Source organism: Emydura macquarii, unplaced genomic scaffold (genome assembly GCF_026122565.2).
Source record: "Emydura macquarii macquarii isolate MOO-44397 ecotype Brisbane River unplaced genomic scaffold, CSIRO-AGI_Emac_v2 contig_2636, whole genome shotgun sequence".
NCBI classification, from domain to species: Eukaryota; Metazoa; Chordata; order Testudines; family Chelidae; genus Emydura; species Emydura macquarii.
In genome coordinates this window covers 40,052,767-40,069,564 of record NW_027132773.1, presented here as the reverse complement: position 1 = coordinate 40,069,564, position 16,798 = coordinate 40,052,767, and the positions used below count along the sequence as shown (strand labels likewise).

The window sequence follows — 16,798 nt, the reverse complement described above, 5'->3', positions numbered from 1 at the left end:
CATGCATTTTGACTGGTGAAACATTTAATTTTTCCGTAGTTACTTAATGCATGTGAATCATGGGAAATTAACACTGTGATATGAAGAAAACTGAAGCTTTTGAGATGTGGTGCTGGCAAAGACTCTTGCTTATCTCTCAGACAGAAAAAAAAAAATGACAAATGCTTATGCTAGAAATGTTATCGGAAAGAAGCAGACCGGAGGTCAGAAAATAACAGGTACAAACATATATATTTTGATCACGTCAGGTATACATAAAGAAATAACCTTGAAAAAGTTACTATGGAAGGAATGGTGGCAGATCATCGTACTAAGGGATGAACAAAGGAGATGGATAGATGGTGTGCAGCATATCCCTGGGAAGTCAGAGGCTGAGTGTTGAAGCTAGCGATGGGTCAAGAAGGCTTCTGAATATTCTGCTGTGATATCACCAATACTCAGACATGGAATAAATGGATTTTACTTATTTGACAAGTTTAATGCATAAACCAGTCACATAAAGTAGGGATTCAACTTCAATCCTTAATCACAGAGATGGGTAGCCACAACTGCCAGACACTTTGCAAATATCTTCAAGGCCATAGCCAGCCTGACAGAAGAAGTTTCTAAGGGGAATTTAAGAGGCTTCCTTTACTTTCTGAGCTATGGATGTACGCATGTTGGAAATTAAAGGTCTTGAACTAGTTTTATGCAGTTAGGGAAAATATCTAGTTTTCCAGAGGAACTAACCTGAACTTAATTTCTTACTTCAAAGATAGAGCATGGGCTGCAAGCCTCCATATTTGGATTAGGAATGCAACAAATGAAAGCCTTTGTCCCAGTAAGATTTTAGGAAAAGATCTATAGTTCCCAACTCCAGTTAGGAGGTGACTTCATCTGAAAGTGTGCTGGGACCTTTAAGAGAAGATGCTGCTAAGCCTGGTGTTATGGAACTCTGCCCTTTAAGGCAAAGGAACTCTGGGAAACAGTCTCCAGGAGGAAGTGATGGAAGGTGTACTGCTTGACTTCAAACAGTATGATATGGTTTATTCAAAATCTTACAGGACTCACCTGTTCAAAAACAAAGATAAGTTTAAAGAAACTGATACGCACAATATCAGAAGGTGGAACAATATAGGTTGATGCAGAAAAAGTTGATTTGAGGTCTTTGACATTCTCCTAAGACTTAATGTTCAGAGTGAGTCTAGAGATGGCAGATGCAGAAAATAAGAACTTTTGTCTGACACACAGACTTTCAACCTCACTGCTGCTATCTAGACCTATCCTGGAGCAGACGGACAACAAAGAAGACCGACCAACTTGAAAAGATATTGGCCATATGTATGAAGATGGCCATCAACTGTGACCTAGATGATTGCTGGGACAAATCCAGAAATCTGTTTTATAATCCACTGGGGGGCAAAAAAAAAAAAAAACCAACGGGACTTAACTTCTTAAGTCACTGAGCTGCTTTGAAAAAATTTAGCCCAGTTGTCCTTCAGTTTCTCAAGGGTGTTGTCCATCTTACTTGGAAAAAAAATTTTCTTCCTGAAGTCTGAGTGTGCATGTGTCTCTGGAGACATATCAGAGGGGAGGACTGTAGTCATGTGTGTCTTCTTAATATTATGCAGAAGCCAGTGCTCTTAGCAACAAATAGGAAGTAAGGAACTAAGGCAAAACTGCTGGAGAGGATCTTATGTATTACCTGAGTTTCTAAAAGCTAAGGGTGTAAGTGTCCCCAACAGAGGTAATTTTACTGAAGGGAGAAAGAGTATTGGGGGGGGAGGGGAGGGGGAGGACACTGAAAACACACAGAGGCTACAGCTATGGTAGCCACCGTCAGATCGTTTTCTCTGGATCAACTGAGCCATCAGTGAAGACCCGCTCAGTCGATCCAGAAATGGACGTACTAAGACCACCTTCACAAGTGGCGTAGCGCTGCATCGACGGGAATGTGATTCCCGTCGGCGCAATGCAGTGAAGACGGCGCTCAGAAGAGAAGCAGAGATGTCAACGGGAGTTACACAAGTTTTTTGTGTAGCTTGCGTAACTCCCGTCAACTGCCGCCGAATCTCAGAGGTAAGTGTAGACACTCTCTCTCAATTGCCATTTCCATTTTTATGCCTTGTTAATTGAATTTTTTGGTGCTTTTTAAAAAAAGGTTAGCAGATACGTAAGATACCAATCATGGATGATGTTTACCTTCATAATTTAGATTTGACATCCTTCTTCCCTCATCATCCCTTGCAAATCACTATAAACAATAGATGCTTCTCTTTCACACCAAGTCAGAGAAGAATGCAGACAATTAGCCAATACAAAAAGTAATGAAGTACAGTAGAACATCAAATATATGAACACCAGAATTACCAACTGACCGGTCAACTGAACACCCTGTGGAACTGGAAGTAAGCAAGTCAGTCAGTAACGTGGGGGAGGGGGGGCCGGGCGGGCGCACGAATACTATAACTTTACCTGTATTGCATCTTAAAAGGTTGGCACATTTGGGTTTCCTGTCCACAACTCCACTTGCCATGTGAGGGGCAGCCACTTACAGGTAGGAGGTAAAGATGATGAGGTTCACAGGCACTGCTGTGAGCCCCTGCTGCCAACCTAAGGCAGCCTGACTGGAGCATGCAGAGCAGAAGCACGCCTCCTCCCCCTCAGGAGCAGGACAACCTTGCAAGCTCAAGCCCAGGAAATACCAAACTGTTGAGAGCTGCTGAGCCAAATCCTGGCCTAGAGCAGGAGCCGGAGTTGGAGCTGTTGCCTCTCTGAAGTTTTAAAGGGCCACAGACTGTGCACCAATGCTGCCCAACCACTGCCTGTGGCTGCACTCCTCGGTCCTGCCAGTACCTCTGGGAGTACAAGGGGCAGGGAAGGGATGGGTGCTGGCAGAAGGCTGGCACCAACCCCTTGCCATATGCTGCCTCTGGAGCGCAGCAGGCAGTGCACGGAGCAGGGCGAGCCCTGGTGAGAGGCAGCTGAGGGCTGGGGCTTGTAGTGCCAAGGGTGCGAAGCAGGACCCCCAGTTCAGCCCAAACACAAGAAACAGGAATAGGGATGGAGCTGCCACCTTCGCAGAGATCTCTCCCAGCCTTAACTGGAAGACACTGACTTCAGGGTACTGTACCATAATGTTTTGTTCAGAGTTACGAACATTTCAGAGTTAAAAACAACCTCCATTCCCGAGGTGTTCATATCTTTGAGGTTCTACTGTAGTGTGGTTGCTATTCTTCACTTCCCATATCTGACCGAAACAAGATAGAGTTGATGTTAATGGAGACGAAAAGTGTGTTTGGGAGTAGTTAAAAATGTTCAATTTTGACCTTGTACTACCTGAGGAAGTTAGAAAAGCATGTGTTGCTTATTTAGCTACATAATATTTTGCAGAGTTCACTGATAAGAGCCATCTTGTATTTACATATGAATGATAATGCCTTTTGGACAAGTTTGGCTATATCATGAAATCATTACCAAAGTAGATGGGAAAAAATTGTCTTTGATTGCTTAACAGTTGAGGTATGAATTAATTTAAAATTCTTGTATTCAATTAACACAAGCCATCCCAGTGTTAAATTATTCACAGCAGTCAGTCCCATTAACCTTCAAATAGTCAACGTTTGTAAATGGAAGCCCCTAAGCTATTTTTCTTGCTAAGTTTAGATACTGAATTGTCATATAAACAGCAATTTACACAAACTTTTCAGACTGCTTATCTGTTTGTTCTAACTTCCATAAAGTTCATTTAATTCCAAACTTCAAAACGGTATGTATCTGCAAGACACTGGGACCTGGAGTAGCCAATAAGCCCTCATAAACTCAATTAAGGGCATTTTAAGAGAGAGAGTAACCTACTTGGAGACAAGCTTGTTCATGATACTGTCATGCAGAGCTCATACGTGTATACACAATACAAGATAAGCCAGTTTCTCTTTCCACTGCACCAAATTTTAGTCACAGGCGGCGCCTTAGTTGCTCCAGCTCCCAATACTCTTGATTTAACATGAGGACCACGATCCCTGCCTTACCTTTTCCCAGTCTTCCTTCAGGCTAAGCTCCTGAGCTCCATGGGATAGAAGTTCCTGCTATGTGAAGCTCCATCTCTGCAGGGTCCTCACACCCCTACCTAATTCCAGCCTCAGCCCCATAACACACCTAAATCCCCACTGTCCCACTCTATCTCGGTTTCCCTCCCATATTCCAATCCCAGTTTCTAACACTATGGGTCCTTCAAATAATCCCCATCCAGGACAGTGACACATGGTAAAGAGAATAAGCCTTTTATAATGTTTAAGTTAGGAGTGACTATTAAAGCATATGTACATAAGCAGGTACTACTTTAATCAAATCATAGAAATGAAGGGCTGGTACATCCCAGAACAACACTTGCCTTTTTTGCAACAGCACCACACGCTTGACTCATATTCAATGTTTCATGATGGGGATATGGGCTGTCTGACCTAGTGGTCAAAGCAGGTGTCGGACTGGATCAGATACCAGGAGGTCAGAGTCCAAGACAGGCCAGAAGGCAGGCAAACAGAAGTTGAGCATCAGAGGCCGGAGACAAACTTGAGAGCAGAACCATGAATCAATAACCAGAGTCAGGCCAAATCAGGATAACAGGAAGTCAATCCAGGGGAACAAAAGCACAAGGCACACAGTCCACAGCAGGGTGGATCCCAGCTTCATGGACAACTTCCAGTTCCTGTGCTGGATTTAAATAGGGCCCCCAGTGTTCTGCCAATGAGCTCCCAGGACTAGGAACCTCTCAGTTCAGTTCCTATCCTGACAATAGCAAGTCCCTGGGTAGCAGGTTGGAACCTGATAGTGACAAAGAGCCTTCAAGACCCACATTCCTTGATAATGCATGATCCACTATAACCCCCAGAACCTTTCAGCTTCAGTGGTTGCATATTCATATAGCAGTTTGTTATTGACTCAATGGCAGTTTAGATCCATTCTAGTTTACCAATAGCAATGCACCAGTTACTCCCAGCAATGATGTTTCTTACTGTATCTATATTTAAACTGTCTTCAGGATATTGGTAGAATATTTGACAAGAGCACAAAATCCTGATTTTAAATCAACGAATCATGGAAATGTATTAGAGCGCAGTTTCCAAAATATGAGTTTTCCTAATCCAAAATTGTCATGAATAGAACAGTTCATCAATAAAGCTTCTACTCTAAAAGCATCATTAAATATTTTCAAAAAATATTTAGCACATGAAATCCAGGGATCTGTACTGTGTGGCCACCAGAGATTTATTTTCACCCCATCACACCAGCAAGAGAGTTTTCCAAACACTGTATATATGAGAGATTGACGGTTTCCTGGAATGCAGCATGACTGCAATAATGTTATTCAATAGCCTTCTCTTCGGTTTCACATTTTCAGCATAATTCTCTCTCTTTTGGTCTGGTGGTTGAGTCTTCATGCCTTCATAGCAAATTCAGTCTTAGCTGCTAAAAGTGCTGAAGGTGAGGAGTACATATCAGACCCTTTCTTTAACCCACCCAAGAAAAAAAATCTAGGGCAGGTCTACACTGCCGTCAAAATTCGGCAGCAGTTGACGGGAGTTATTCAAGCTACACAGAGTAGCTTGCGTAACTCCTGCTGACTTCATTACTTCCCTTTAGTGCGCCATCTCCCTCCACTGCGCTGCACAGACAGAAAATGCAGCACTACACTTTTTTTGGAGGTGGTTTTAGTAGATCAATTTCTGGACTGATTGAGTGAGTCTTCACTGCCGCTCAATCGATCCCGGGGGGGAGGGGCGGAGGGGAATCAATCTGACGGCGAAAATTTGCTGCCTTCAGTGTGTACTTAGCACTAGTTTTGGAGGCAGAGCAAGAGGAAGATGTGAAGGTGCTATTTGAACACCAGTAGAAAAATTAATCCAAATTACATTAAGAATTAATAATGAGAGAGGGAGGGAGGTCTCTTGCAGAAGATATGGAATCATGCAATAAGGCTATCCTAGTGCATACACAAAAAGGAGCAGAGTCAAGGCAGTGCAGGCAGCCTTAACATATTCATTTCCCAACTTCTGAGTGCTTCAATTTGCAAATGTAACAATCTTTTAGAGTTTTTGTAGCAAATTCCCTATGCTTTGGATAAAAATATTCCATCATATTTCAACTATTTGCTGAATACCTAAGGGTTTCTTGTAACTATATAGTCCCTATAACCATAGTAGCTAAAGATAGATATACTGCACAATATGTGCAATCAGGCAGGAACTCTTGCCTCATTCCATGATATAGAGAAAAGCTGCACTCCAGAGGTCTGCTTCCATTTCTGTGCACCTTCATTAGATAAACAGATTATAAGCAATATTCCCTATGAACTTCCCTAAAATGCTTATGCATTATTATTAGTACTGCAGTAGAACCAAAGGCTCCAATCAAAGTTATAACCCCACTGAGCAAACACATACAAAAGTCATGCTCCCTGGCCCAAAGAGTTTACAAACTGATGTACTGCCTCCACAGCACTTCCAGCCCTGTCTGGGGAGTTACAAATGAACACAACCTTGCCTACTGTTTCTTCACTCTGTCTCTTAATAGCTCCATATTGTCCTTATCTCTGACACCACCCCTCAAAGTGCTTTCTTGTGTCTCCTCCTATTAACTCCTACACCTGGGGCCAAGGAGACTTCAACTGTTACCAGAAAGTTTCAGCTGCCACTTTTATGTTAAAGATTTTTAATCCCCTTACTTCCCCCAACTTCTCTCTGGTCATTCTTTCATCCATGTCCGTCTCATTATTCATCCTGGATTTTTCAATGCCATCTCAAACTCAGACAGATAAGGAAAAAACTTTTGAGGAAAAGTTAAGTTAAGTTTCCTTCACCATCAATTTAGTCCTGTCAAAGAATCTCAATCTTCATATCATTTGTCTCCTATTGTTCACTTCACGTACATTCAGACTTTTGTCAAATACAAGTATATTTCTAAAAAATAAAGTTTGTTTGAATAAGAATACAGTGAGCCAAAATTTAAGTTCAGAGTTGCACTATTTAAATGAGCAGAATATGACTTAGTAGATCTTTAACAAAATTAAATTTACAAATTACAGTTATCAGTTAACTGATAGTAAACCTAATGTACTGTTACTCTACAAATATATTTATTTTGCTAGTTTATGCACTCCATGCCTCACAACTGATTCACAAACCAATGTTCTTTGCTAAGCAATGAGTAAGATTTACCACAGGATACTAAAAAACTGCCAAGCTACTGAAGAATTAAAAAAAAAACCCATGACCTAACATCCTTCACTACTATTCAAAATATATAACCACTAATCCACTTGAGCAACTGGTTAGCTACATTTTCCCCCTCAAGAATATAACTTTAAAATATGTTTAAGCTTATTCAGTAAAATTGGCTATTTATAGAACTAAAAAACAGAAGCTTCCAAGACTGGCCTCTTTTGAAAAGTTTTCATTTAAACGGAATTATGCATGCCACTTGAAAGGAGTATTGTAAGTGGTTGTGTTTATTCCTCTCCAGACAAAATTGTTCAGAGAATATATTCTTACATAGCTTTACTCAATTTTAATTGAATTATGGGTGATGCCTCTCTTACAGCTCAAAGAACACTACTATTTGGTTTTATAGAAAATCAGTAATTTTTATAGCAATTGATAAGAAATAAGTTGCTTTTGGTCAATGTACCATTTTAGTTATTTCAAAGACAGCTAATATATGATTCAAGGAAAGCCTGATGCTAACTATGTTCACATTGTAAATTATGTCTTCCCAGTCTCTTGCTCGTGAATAGACAGAATCAATAAGACATATGTGCATCAAGATTGAATTTGAGCTTTGTGAAGGACACTGATATTCACTTTAAACGAACGTAACGATGGTATCAACATGTAGTCCAATACTCACAAAGCCTTGTGATTGTAATGGAATCAATTAATATTTCAGGAGACATTTATAATTTATGTCCATAGAAGACTACCATTCTCCAAGATTATATTCCTGAGAATACATACTCACTCTTATTATATATAATGTTTTAAGGGCCTAACACAAAAAAGTAATGTTCGTCCATAATGAAAAAAAAAACAAGAAAACAAAAACCCCAACCATACTAAATTTTTCTGTTTAGAAATTCTAAATAAGAATGCTAAATCATCATATTTACCACTAAAATTCCAAAAAAATACTAAATACAGTCCCAAAATCAAATTCACTTTTTAATTAGTTTCTATGAACCTTCTGTTCCAGAAATAGAGAATTAAATTGAATGCTTTATTAATAGTGCCTAGTATAACTGCATTTAGCAACATCTTTCAGAAGTTAATGTTTTCTTTCCTTAGTGACCTACAGGACATAAGTGGTACCAAGCCAGTAATGCAGCAGTATCAGTCTTTGCTGTAGTTCACTTCTGTTCACTATGGACAAGTCTCTTTGTTTGAAGATGGGTAGGGTTTGTTCCTACACATGGCCTGTGTGAAAGAGGGAGGAGGGAAATGCAGCACACATGCAGGAAAAAGAAGTGAGGATGGGAAGAAGAGTCCAGTGGTTAGGATACTAGCCTAAGAAGTGGGAAATCTGGGTTCAATTCTCTGCTTTGCCACAAAACTTTCTGTATAACCTTGGCAAGTCACATAGTCCCTGTGTCTCAGTTCCCCACCTGTAAAATTGGTATAATGCTTTCTCTACTCCCAGGGGTGTTGTAAGGATAAATACATTACAGATTGTGAAGCATTCTGAGATCAACTGATTAAAAATACTGCATAAGAAATAGATATTATTTTAGTGTAACAACACTACATTCGCTGATATTGGGAAGTGCCTTTAATTTTTGGAGGGAGGCTATTCAAGTGGGACAGACAGATATGGAAGTAGTCCATACACGCTGCACACCACATTGTTCAGGACTTCTAACCTGTCAGCATCCTGACATGAGTCCTGACTCCCATTACTCTAATTGTTACCCACCAATGACAGAAGTGCGGGCATCCCACCTCCCCCGACAAGGGAACAAGTAATTTAAACACACCTTTAATACGCGCATGCACACCCACATTTGGAATCCATATAGGGACCATCCCTCGAAGAACAACTTTGCCTTAATAAACTATGACAAAGCTCTTCTTCTACCTCAGTAGGTCCAGTGCTTCCTTCTAGCAGTAGGTCAGGGAACTGCTTCACCTCTTAGTGTTCTTCCACCCGCTATATAATACAGCCTCTAAGATGGCCACTCCTTGCTGGGTCCCAGTCCTGTCTCTGGTTCTCAAAGGCCCTTGCCTCTTCGCTGGGGCTCTTGCCCATCCAGTGAATGGCTGGTAGCTGATGCGGGGGGGCCGGTCCCACCCTCGATTCTGGGCCCCAAGCCAGGGACCCTACAAGTAGCAGCCTCGTGCTATGGCTTCAGGAAAGCTTCTGGCTTCCCTGGGTTGCTTCCCTGTGCCCCTTGACAATGTCTGGACCCTTCTTGGACAGGGATGCTTCCTGGCCTCCTTGCCAGGGGAGGCTTTTGACCTCTGACAGCCCCACTGGGGGTGGTGGTGCCGCCGAATCAAACATCCAGTTCAATCTTCCCCTTTTGGCAGGGTCTTTTCCCTCAGGCCTCCAGGTCTGGGAAAGGTCATCTGTGCTCTCTGGGCAGGGTTTTTCCCTCCCTGAGTCTTTGTACCTGCAGGGTTCTCTTCTGCCAGTGTTCTACTCCTTCTCCTAAACCTTTCTGGTTTCTGACAGCGTCTTGCCTACTCACACACTCTCTGGTAGCTCGCCTCACTCTCAACTCCAGCCACACACACTCTCAGGAGGGGAGGCTTTTAACAAGTCCTGGGTGGGGCCTTGATTGGCTCCAGGTGCGTTAATTAACCTACAGTAACCCCTGCTCAGCTACCAGGGGAAAAGGGACTTGCTGAGCCTGTGGCTGATATATTGGCCTTCTAGCACTCTCTGGTAGCCATCTAGTTTGACCTTTTCACAGTAGTTTGATTTATATCACAGCAAACAGCCTCCAGAAGTATTCCACAATGCCCACCCTGACCGTTCTGGCCATGAGTTTGAATTCTGCTGCTCTGCAGCCACCTGCAGCCCACCTCTTTAAAGTCCCGGGAATTTCTGAAATTCTATTTCCTGGTTGGTCAGCGTGGAGTGCTCACATCATCTTCCCAGCAAACCATAGCGGCTTCACGCACCAAACACTCTCCTGCTTGGAGCGCACTGGAGCTGCTGGACCTGATCGGCATTTGGGGAGAGTCAGCCATGCAGTCCTAGCTCTCTCCCACTGACGGAAGTTTGATACCTTCGGCCAGATTTCTCATGCGATAGTGGAGAAGGGCTATGAGTGGGACATGCTGCAGTGCAGAGTGAAAAATCAAGGAGCTGTGGCAGAGCTACCAGAAGGCCAGGGAGGCAAACCGTCACTCTGGTGCAGAGCCAAAGAGCTGCTGCTTCTACAAAGAGCTGGAAGCAAACCTCAGTGGCGACCCAACATCCACTCCTAAGACACCTGTGGATACCTCCACGGCCCCGGAACCCATGGACACCAGAAACAACCCTGGATGAAGAAGTCATCAATGAGGAGGTGGAGTTGGAGGAAGGCCCCAACTCAGGGAGCAGTTCATTTGGTGAGACTGGGAGTCAGGAGCTGTTCTCAATCCCAGAAGGTTGCAGCCAGCCCCAGTCCCACAGCTCTGGCATTCAGGATGCAGGGGAAGGGAACTCTGGTAAGTGTTTGTTTGGAAGCTGATGCTGCTTATGTACAGGACGCATGGGGGTACTAAGCTTTGCTAAAAAACTTATAGGTAGTTGAAGGGATAGAAATGCACAAGAGTAGCTGTGTTTCTATTCCCTTGCACCCCCAGGCACTGTGGCTGAGAAGCACGTTAATGCATGCTGAGATTTCACGGATACCCTCCAATGAAAGCTCTAGGAAGCTTTCCTGTAGCTACTCTCCAATTCTCTGCCTCAGAGCCTCAGATTCCTCAGCAGAACAGCTCTGTTCCTTCCCCCCTTGTAGGACCCTTTCCCACAACAATCAGCAATCACTTTTGCAGGGACCAAAGCTGCGCACAGGTGGGCAAGCACAGGGACCCGGTTTGAAGTGGCTAACATGGAGGAGATGCATCCTAGTATCTTTCTTAACACTCAGGAGCGAGATATTGGCTTTTATGGCCCCCACCTGTGGAGAATGGTAGCACAATTTGAAATTTTATCCCTATGCAGCCAGCCATAACGGGACCTCCAGCACGATTTTAGTCTGTCAAACGCACATTCAACAGTCATTTGGCACCTGCTTAGCCTGTAATTGAAGTGCTTCTTGCTGCTATCCAGGTTGCCCATGTAAGGCTTCATGAGCTATGGCATTACTGGGTAGGCTGGGTCTCCCAGGATCACAATGGGCATCTCAACATCCCACACTGGAATCTTTTGGTCTGGAAAGGAAGTCCCTGCGTGTAGCTTCCTGTACAGGTAAGAGTTCCTGAGGATACAAGCGTCATGCACCTTTCCTGACCAACCCATGCTGATGTCAGTGAAATCCCTACCGTGATCCACAAGAGCCTGCAGCACCATAGAAAAGTACCACTTCCTATTGATGTGCTCAGCCATGAGATGGTCCAGGGCCAAAATTGGGATATGTGCGTCATCTATTGCCCTGCCACAGTTAGGGAATCCCATCGCCACAAAGACATCCACTATTTCATGCACATTGCCCAGGGTCACAATCCTTCACAGCAGAAGGATGCGATTAATGGCCCTGCACACTTGTGATAACACAGCTCCAAAGGTGGACTTGCCAACTCCAAACTGATCAGCAACCAACCAGTAGCAGTCTGAAGTTGCAAGTTTCCACACTGCGATCAACACAAGCTTCTCCACCAAGAGGGCAGCTCTCAGCCTGGTGTCCTTGCACCGCAGGGCAGGGGTGAGCTCCTCACAGAGTTCCATGAAGTTGGCTGTGTGCATTAGAAAGTTCTGCAGCTACTGCTTGTCATCCCAGACCTTCCTAATTTTGCCATCCCCCCACACAGTACTTGTTTCACGCACCCAAAAGCAGCGGTTCACCATGTGCAGATACTCCGTGAATGAAAACAGTAATGCGATGCTATTTGTTTGCGTGTCATTCTGCAGGTCAGGCGCATCAGATTCCTGTTACAATTTGGAGCTCATGATACACTGCGTGACCAGCTGCAATGTGTTCAGAATGCTGACAGCAACAGTGGAGAGCAGTGCAGGATGCATCCTTTCAGATAGAGATGGCGAGTGCGCAGGAAACAGGGAGGTCATTGAAAAATTATGCGAAACACAGCCAGGAACGCAATGAATGATGGGACGGAAATCAATTCATCACGGGACATTGAGCCAGTACCCATGCTGCACCGCGCTCCTTTCCCCTTTCCCATAAAGGTGACAAGTTGCACAGTGGGACAGCTGTTCACAGTGCGCTGCTCTCACTGTCAATGCTACAGCACCAAGTGTGGACGTGTTTTGGCGACAAAATCAGTGATGTGTGGATGGGCACAAGTGTTGTAATTATAGTGCCTTTTGATCACCAATGTAACTACTGTTGACAAAACTTGCTAGCGTAGACAAGGCGTTATAGAGACTCTGGTAACTACTACCAGAGGGGAAAAATAACCCGAAAGCTTCAATCTATTTGTCAGTAATTCTTCTATTAGTTTTCCATACAACAAAATGTTCCTGCACTTCTAAATTTAAATATCTTATTTTATTTCTCCTGGCAAAGACCAAATTATGGGAGACAGGGATAACTACTAAAGATCACTGAAGTAGTCTTATTCATTAGTATGTTTTGAAGACATTTTACAATCAAATGTGTTTTTCATATAATCAAAACTTCATTATAAATAGCATCTTATTTAGTTGAAGTTTTAGATTTGCCCTTTCAATTTCATATTATCCACAGTTGCAATGTTATGATATATTTCAAACATTAACTATTGCTTATCTTGTATGTAGATTAGTGAACTATGCTACTGAAATTGTACACTGCAGTCACCCCACTCATAAAAATGAGTGTGTATTCTCATTAGGTTATCCCAAGTGAACAAAAATATTAAGAGTTTCTGATTTACAAACATAATGATCTTAACCCAAGATCTAAAAATATCTTACTTCACAATAGAACCTAATTATAGTATGTATATAGTGTGTGGGAGTTTAAAAAAGCCAGACCTTCCTGCTTTAAATCCTAGCATAAGAGCACTGAAATTATGAGTTCTAGCCCTGTGCTGCTTTATAACTGAAAAGCAGTTCAACTGCCACAATTTTTTAATATACTTTATCAGACTAAATCATGAATGATCAGTTTGAAATTGCTGGTATTTAAAAACCAAAACGTGGAGAAACATTTAGCAGTTTTCATGTACAAATATTAATGGATAAGGTTAACAAATCCTAGACACAATTGTGGATACTTTTACAAAAAAATCTGGTCAACTCCTGCTAGTAGAAATAAAAAATTTAAAAATTTTAATATTCCGGGAAGCATAGCCATTAGCCGATGAGTGAAGAGGTAAATGAAAAATTTTCACTTTCAGCCTTGCAGTTTGCTTTTCCTTTAAATACTATGTTATTTCAATACTTTTAAAAAAAATGAGAAAGTGACTTAAGTTCTACATAAACTCTACATTCCCCTATATACCAGCTCTTTAGTCTACAAGTGATAAATGAAGACTTGTCCTCAAAACTACAATTTTGCTTTTAAAAAACAATACAAAACCCAAAAGGAATCAAAGCACCTTTTTTAATAGCAGTTTCAGTGCCATAAGTACACTTAATATATGTTTAATCAATCATTTTTTTAAAAATAGTTTGAGCTACTCATTTTCAGACTCTACACAAATCAACACTTCAAGAGGAAAAAAGCTTAAAAATGTAAAAAAGACAAAACAAAAACCCAATCACCACCAAAATACCCCTTCCTTTCATCTATCACCACCAGATATTTTAACTGAAAAGCTTACCTTCTTCTGGTACCAGACTATAGCATCTGTTACTTTGGACGCCATTTATTCTACTGCATTCACATGGTAGTCATTTTAGGCTGTTAAAAAAAAAGACAAATTTTACTTCCATCTTCCAAGAAAAGACTGAACAGACATGTAAACCACTCTAGCTACTTGCAGAGGAAAGTAGCATACAGTTATACTTGCATTACATCCTGCCTCATTACTATTTCAGTTATAAGTTTTTCCCAAGTATGCAAAAATCTGCTGCCATAGTAAGGAGGCAGATGTTTCTATAACAACAGCTTTCTCCACCCTGAAAAGTAATGCATACCTTGCAATTAAAAGTAAACTTTGCTGCTCAAGTAAATCTCATAGGACATCTACACTGCAATAGAAAACCCATGACACCAAGTCTCAGAACCTGGATCAACTGGTTCAGGCTCACAGGGCTTGGGCTGTGGGGCTAAAAGCTGCACCATAGACATCTGGGCTCAGATTGGTGAGCAGGCTCTGAGACTTACCCCTATCATGAGGTATCAGAGCCTCAGCCCTCACCTGAGCCCAAACATCTAGGCCTGGTCTACACTGGTGGCTTAATTTTAATTAAAGTCCCTTAATTCGAATTAATTACTCCCGCGTCTACACTTGCACATTGTTAATTCAAATTAAGGAGCCTTTAAAATCGAATTAATAAAACCACCTCTGCAAGCGGATTAGCGCCTGAAGCGCATCAGTTAATTTGCATTAGCGTGAGTGTGGACGCAATGGGACTTAATTCGAATTAATTGGTCTCCAGACTGTATCCCATGATGCCCCATTTCAGTACCCTCCCCCAAAGCAGCCCCAGGAAGATTTAAATCTTCATTTCCTGCGGTGAATAGGTTTAAATCCAAGCTGCGATCACTCCCTCCCCTGCCCCCCCCCCCACACAAGCCCTTTGCAGTTTGTCTCTTTAAGGGTTTGAAAGATTTCACCACCCACTCCCCTCCTGGCGTGGTGAATGCATTTTAAATGCCTGCAGTGAGAGGAAATTCTTTGCTACATTGTTTCAGTGGCCAATCATAGAATTGATACTTTCTTAAGAGTTTATTCACAGTGCTACATGTGGATACATTATATCATGCTTTCCATCAGTGAAATGGAAACATTTGTATCACTGTATTAATATACTAACTGACTCCATTGTTATTTATCTTACATTCTACAGACACCTGTAGAATCAAAATCAAAGGCAAGCAATATACAGCGGGTGGTAGGGGGAGCATAAAAGTCAAACAGCATACAGGGTGGTGGGGTTCATTTGGTGAAGGGAAAAATCAAAGGCAAGCAATATACGGGGGGGGGGGGGGGGAAGCATAAAAGGCAAACAGCATACAGTTCTAAAGTAATCCAGGATAAGCTGCGATGTATTTATCACGATCAAAATGAGAGCATAGTTCAGCTGGCTCCATGTGCCTGCAGCAATGGCGATCGGGGGAGTGAAAAAACAGCATGGAAATCCTTTTCCTGTTTGTTTGGGGGTGGGGGAAGAGGGCGGTGGAAGCAGCACTGCATCCTGGGATGACGACACTCCTCACAACAGCCTCTATGGTTAGCTGCACTGTGGGATAGCTTCCCACATTGCACTGCTTTCTAATTCGAATTAAGGCTGGCCAGTGTGGACACAAGAAACCAGCACAAACACTGTAGTGTGGACAGTCTGCAGTGCTTTCTATACATGGCTTTCGGTAATTCGAATTAAGCTAATTCGAATTAGTGACGTAATGTAGACATAGCCCTACACTGCAATTTTTTGCCCTGCAGCCTGATTCCTGAAAGCCCATTCCATAGGTCCTTATTGCAATGTAGAAGCATCAACCTTTAAGGCCATAAGGAACAATCATGATCATCTTGTCTGACCTCCTGCACATTGCAGGCCACAGAACCTCATCCACCCACTTCTGTAATAGGCCCATAACTTCTGGCTGAGTTACTGAAGTCCTCAAATCTTGATTTAAAGACTTCAACTAGGAGAATCCACCATTTATGCTAGCAAGTGACCTGTGCCGCACACTGAAGAGGAAAGCAAAAAACTCTCAGGGTCTCTACCAACCTGACCTAGGGAGAAATTCCTTCCCAATCCCAAATATGGCAATCAGTTAAACCCCAAACATGTCAGTGAGACCTACCTGCCAGACATCTGAGAAAGAATTCTCTGCAGTAAATCAGAGCCCTTGCCATCTAGCATCCCATCTCCTGCCACTGGAGATATTTGCTAATAGTCACAGATGGGCCACATGCCATCATTGTAGGCAACCTCATCATACCATCCCCTCCATAAACTTAACAAGCGCAGTCTTGAAAGCAGTCCGGGGTTTTGCCAGATTTATAAATTGAAAGATTAAGTTCATCATCTACAAATGTGTTACTCTAGCCCAGCGGTGGCCAACCCGCGGCTTGCGAGCCGCACGCAGCTCTTTGCTTCTCTAAATGCGGCTTGCAAACCATGCACCTTGGAGGGGAAAGTGAAATTGACATGCTGCCACCGAAATTGACCGATTACTGGCCAAGCTACCACAGAAAATGAGGGTTCAGTGCAAATTGTCGGCAGAGGGTAAGGAAAATGTGGCTCTTAGCATTATCAACAGCTATTTTTTGGCTCTTTGTCTCTGACTGGTTGGCCACCCCTGCTCTAGCCTTTTGAAGGGATAGGTGAATTTTTTTTTCAACCTATGTAAACAGTTTCATACTATGAAGAGGAGAGAATTGATATGTGACAGACCAAGATTGGAAAGGACAGTGAAGGTCAAGTGTCAATCTTTCATCTCCTCCTGAGGCACTGAACAAGCAGATTTGGCATCCTTTCTACACATATAGGAAAAAAATGC

General features: G+C 42.6%; 1 protein-coding gene across 4 annotated transcripts in view; it reads right to left on the bottom strand.

Moving 5' to 3' along the window:
- Positions 1 to 16,798, bottom strand: part of PHTF2 (putative homeodomain transcription factor 2) — a 165,334-nt gene that overhangs the window by 118,252 nt on the left and 30,284 nt on the right. For all 4 annotated transcript variants that reach the window (XM_067564535.1, XM_067564534.1, XM_067564536.1 and 1 more), the window contains exon 2: positions 13,947 to 14,026. In XM_067564535.1, the coding sequence (XP_067420636.1) occupies positions 13,947 to 13,991 (45 nt within the window). In that variant the 5' untranslated portion in view covers positions 13,992 to 14,026. The remainder of the gene's footprint in view (positions 1 to 13,946; positions 14,027 to 16,798) is intronic.